This window comes from Nanorana parkeri, unplaced genomic scaffold (assembly GCF_000935625.1).
Source record: "Nanorana parkeri isolate BGI_ZX_2015 unplaced genomic scaffold, ASM93562v1 scaffold535, whole genome shotgun sequence".
Taxonomy (NCBI): domain Eukaryota; kingdom Metazoa; phylum Chordata; class Amphibia; order Anura; family Dicroglossidae; genus Nanorana; species Nanorana parkeri.
In genome coordinates, this window is record NW_017306803.1 from 991,337 (window position 1) to 996,247 (window position 4,911).

The following is a 4,911-nucleotide window of genomic DNA, read 5'->3' on the forward strand; positions in this document are numbered from 1 at the left end:
TCATTGTCACCTAGGCAAGAATGGAGGAAGTGCTGGGTTGCGTTCACCAATGGTGAAAGATCAATAGAGGAACCATGTAAAGAAATTATGGTCTTTGTTCTGGGTCATGGCTTGGGCCAGCCAAAGAACGGATATTTCCAGAAATGGCAGCCCCCATGCTTCCTTGGTACAGATCTATTTTCGATCACACACACAGACGAAGACAAATCATAATCTCAGGCGCAACGGGACACACACATGTAAACAGTGCCTGCTCACTATCTCAGCGCCATCTGTATTTGCTTGTTCGCATGCATGAGCGAATGGCGTTAAGACAAAGGCATTTCCGGTTTATTAATGAGCAATCGCTTCTTCACTTGTTCCTAACAATTTCTACATATTGCCATATTAAAATCCTTTAGTATGTAACTCAGTATAAGGGGCTCTCGTCCGAGCTGCCTCCCGCGCTACACTCACCCGCTGGCTCAGACGAGGCGCCAACAGCTAGTCGGCACTCACTGATTGGCGCAGACACGTCTGGAGCGCGAGGCAAAACCACGTTTATCGCGAGATTTCAGGACTCCCCTCCCCACCACGATTCGTTCTATTGTTTTAGCAACGGCCTTGTTTTACCACTGGAATACACGGTAAACGTTTAGTGTACAACATAACCATTCCATTAAAACATATTTATGTTAGCCTATGTTCATAAATCATCCCAACTCTGCCTCACACGTTTCCGCAACTCATATAAAAGCCGCCCCCCTTTCATATCGTAATGTTGTAATAACACGAATCTTGAAGCGCAGCAACGTAAAATCATTTTCATCCATCTCGCCCCGCCAGGTTTTTCATTCAACCTAACTTGAGCCACACAATTCCCCGACGGGGTGGGTGGGCGTGGTTTAAGTTGATTGGCCTCTCGCTCGGCCAATCAGACCCCTTCCTTTTCCGTCAAGCCAATCAGGGCTCTCGAGGGGAGCCGGGCGCTTATTAGCTCTGTAGGTTGCGCCCCTGTGTGGTTTCGTCTTGTGCTTTGGCCGCGTTAGTGGAGAGAGCTCGAGAACGGCTAAGTAGCGAGGTGAGTAAGCGAGCGGGGGGGGGATGCGGACGTTTCGTGGCCCTTATGCCTTTGTGAAGGTTATTAGAGAGGGTACAGAAGAAGGTTTCCGGGCTATTTGTATTTTAGACTGCGTCACGGGTTCACTATTCCCGGGAGCGGGCGGCCTTTTGTCTGTGAGACCCGTCACGTTATGAGGTAAAAGGCGCGGTTTTGAGGCCTGCTCTGCGGTAAAAGGCGCGTTTTTTCGCTAGCCATGAACCCACCGTCCCAGTTTCTGAGTTAGGTTGTTCCTTTTCGGTTAGCTAGCTCGAGAATTTTGGCGAGTGTAGTGGAGCGGCCGAGCGCACAATGACGCGGCTAATACAGCAGAAGGGCATGTATTGGTCAGACATGGGGGACGTGTTTGACTATTACATATCGGTGGGTGCACTATAAAGCGGGGCGTGAGCTGTGCTAGCCGAGCTCGATGTTTCGCGGGCTCTGTGTATGCCTTGCCGCCGCCATGCTGTCTATCCGTCTTCTTTCACGCAGTCACAAAATGGCTGGTGGCGGAAGCTTGCGGCAGAGGGGCGGGGCCAATGTGGCCGGTGTCCTGGAGCTTGTACTTTGCCAGACAAAGAAGGATCGGGGAATCGTGACAAACCTGCGCAGCCTGCTGTTGCTCCACGTCCTATTGTGTTCAGCCAGGCCCCCCTCCCCCATACGCAGCGCCCGCTGTAACCTATGGTGAGCCGTGTGATCACTGCCTTTATCCGGCTGTGTTGTCGTCGTCTGTTGATCTGACCACATAAAGGCCGTTTCCCCATCGCTTTTTGTTCTTCGTATTCTGTAAGTTTGGTGTAAAGATAACTGTAGAGCCTGTAGGATGATGTTTACTTGGCTGGGTAATGCATGAGCCATGGCTCCCATGAGCTGCATTGAAATTAATGGTTGCTTTTTCTTACCATAACAGATCTATACCTCTATATGCCAAAATCTGTGATTCTGTCCTGAAAGTAGGGCTGCAACAACTAAGCAATTATGAGAATATTAAGCAACTATTCTCATTATCGGTTGGTTGGGGGGAGAGACAAACAAATGTTTAATGTAACAATCAAATAATTGTCGTGGTGCTAATCAATTAATAATTGTTAGCATTTATATTTCCCAGGCAGTTTAAACAACACTACAGTTCCTGCCTCAAGAAGCTTACACTCTAAGGCCCCAATCTCTCATGCATGCATACTGGGGTCAATTTAGACAAGGCAAATAACCTTCCTGTGTGCTTTTGGTGTGTGGTAGGAAATGAGGAAACCCACACAGGCACCGGGAGAGCATACAATAGTGTCCTGGGTGGAATGGGATTTGGACAGGGAGAGCATGCAATAGTGCCCTATGTGGGATTTGGACATGGAGAGCATGCAATAGTGCCCTATGTGGGATTGGGACAGGGAGAGCATACAATAGTGTCCTGGGTGGGATTGGGACAGGGAGAGCATACAATAGTGTCCTGGGTGGGATTGGGACAGGGAGAGCATACAATAGTGTCCTGGGTGGGATTGGGACAGGGAGAGCATACAATAATGTCCTGGATGGGATTCGGACAGGGAGAGCATACAATAATGTCCTGGGTGGGATTTGGACAGGGGACCCAAATGCTGCAAGGCAGTGCTTACCACTAGGCAGCTGTGCCAATTGTCTGGCGCACACACCATCGCATTTATAGAGACACTGGTAACTTGGTCACCTCAATTCAATTGCCATGGAATTTGCAGAGGCAGGTGGTGATTGTCCAGTTACATGATGGGAGTAAAGTGCTGTTTAATTTTTAATATCAGTTTTTTTTGTTTAGCAGGCACAGGGCATACAGTACCATTCTGACCATAACATGCGTGGGGTTTTTGTTTGTGTGTTTCAGGTTATGGGTAGGTTACAGATTAGAGGGTTTAATGGAGGCAGGTTTTCATAGGTTGGCTAGCTTTTGTAGTGTCATCTAGAAGTCCCACCCACTATATTCTTGTGTTATAACCTTGTCGGGCAAGTTAGTTTGCTCTTAGTGTGTTCTTGAACTGCAACATGTGTGTCAGACAGTGGATATTAACCATGATTTCTTTTCAAATGTACCTTACAGATTGCTGCCACCACTTTAAAAGTTTATTAAAGGAAGATGGAGACAGAGCAGGAAGAGGTTGAATTCACAAACACAGAGACAAACGGTAAGATGCATTGGGGTTTTAATGTTTTGTTTAGGGCTGAGGTGTGTGGTGCTTTGTAATGCATTCATTACAAAATGTAATAATGTTTTGCCGTAGTTGCTATTTTGATTGAATACTTTGAGTTTCTTGTTTTGTACTTTTACTAATGTGTTTTTATATTTTGATTGAATACTTTGCTGTACGTCTTGTACTTTTATTAATGTGTAGTTTTGTTTTTTGTTCTGATTTTTTAGGTAAACGTCCAGCTGAAGACATGGAAGAGGAACAAGCTTTCAAGAGGTCTAGAAATACAGATATGATGGTTGAACTACGTATCCTGCTGCAAAGCAAAGTATGTTTGCGATTTGCTGCATGCACAGAAACGCAACTGGGATTATGGGTAGAATTGAACAGGATGCATGATTTTTCTTTTCGCGTGCTTTGTATTTTACCTAAGGTTTCTCTTTCAGAATGCAGGAGCAGTAATTGGTAAAGGAGGAAAAAACATTAAAGCACTTCGGACAGACGTGAGTGTTTCAACATACCATGACAATGTTCTGAATGTTTAATAGCCTTCACACTATGCAGACAATTTTCACCATAGGAACACTTTTGATATTCTCTTTTCATAGGATATACTAACTTACAGCACTATAAACTAGTTAAAAGCAAATAATATTTAGAAAGTTTGTGTTCCGGAACTAGTATTTGTTTTGTATGACTAGATTTGCTATGTAAAAACATTATTTTTATACTTTTTGCACACATTTTAGCTTAAGTTGAGAATTTCAGTAGGTTGACTCATGTGATTAGACACATGACTAATCTTTCTACATCATTACCATGCAGCTGCAAAGTAAACTTCCTTGAGGACCGAGTAGTTTTATGTTACACTGGCTATTTCAGCTTGCATGCTTCAGTTGTAATGTTTGTCACATAAACTGCTTCTTATTTACATTAGAAATGTGCCAGGTATTATCACAATCTCCTCCTTTTTGGAGAAATTCATAACTTAAAGAATCCCTCGTCCGAAGTTTGAGGGGTATGTGTCTACACTCACGAGCCAGCCTGCTATATTTGAACTAGACATATGATGCATCTACAATAGACGTTAAATGCCTTTTTAAGTACTGTCACAGTAGATACATTCCATATTTATTGTATTTACAGTATGCCTTAGTACCATAAAGTTTAATTGACAACTGAGTCCAGTTTGTATTAAATTAAAATGTATTGCTTTTCCCCCCTTTTCCCTCTCCTTGTTTTTTTGGCCACATATCTCCGTTGCCCATGTACTGGATCGTCTTGCCCCTGCGTTGCCCATCATGATGGCCCATCTACCCCTGAACGCCCATGTGAAAACCCTGGTTGGCTATGCCCAAAAATGTGCTCGTTGCCCAACGTGCACTTTTCCTGACATCTTCTGATTGAATGCCCATGCCCAATGCCAACATCCACGATCGCCAATGACCAATGCAGTACAATGCCAGTGTTTCAGTCCCAGACAGCAGTGGCCCCGAGCGGTATGTCCCAACAGTTTATGCCTCACTGCCTGATTAGAAAGAGAAATGTATTATAACCTGCCTTTTTAATATGATTAGTTTTCCCCTACATAGTGTTTTATTTTCTGTCTTTTTTTTTTTTTTTTTCCCTTTGAATTTTTTTTTTTTTTCCCCTTTTTTTCTTCCCTCCCTG

At 44.2% G+C, this 4,911-nt stretch overlaps 2 protein-coding genes across 2 annotated transcripts in view; one reads left to right on the forward strand and one right to left on the reverse strand.

Moving 5' to 3' along the window:
* RMI1 (RecQ mediated genome instability 1) overlaps positions 1–543 on the reverse strand; it is a 27,436-nt gene extending 26,893 nt beyond the window's left edge. Inside the window, exon 1 of the mRNA XM_018561628.1 lies at positions 457–543. The gene's annotated coding sequence lies outside the window, so the exon portion shown is untranslated. The remainder of the gene's footprint in view (positions 1–456) is intronic.
* Positions 544–956: 413 nt separating this feature from the next.
* Positions 957–4,911, forward strand: part of HNRNPK (heterogeneous nuclear ribonucleoprotein K) — a 10,170-nt gene continuing 6,215 nt past the window's right edge. The window contains exons 1-5 of the mRNA XM_018561631.1: positions 957–1,060; positions 3,153–3,237; positions 3,471–3,568; positions 3,687–3,743; positions 4,696–4,739. Coding sequence (XP_018417133.1) covers positions 3,189–3,237; positions 3,471–3,568; positions 3,687–3,743; positions 4,696–4,739 — 248 coding nt within the window. The 5' untranslated portion in view covers positions 957–1,060; positions 3,153–3,188. The remainder of the gene's footprint in view (positions 1,061–3,152; positions 3,238–3,470; positions 3,569–3,686; positions 3,744–4,695; positions 4,740–4,911) is intronic.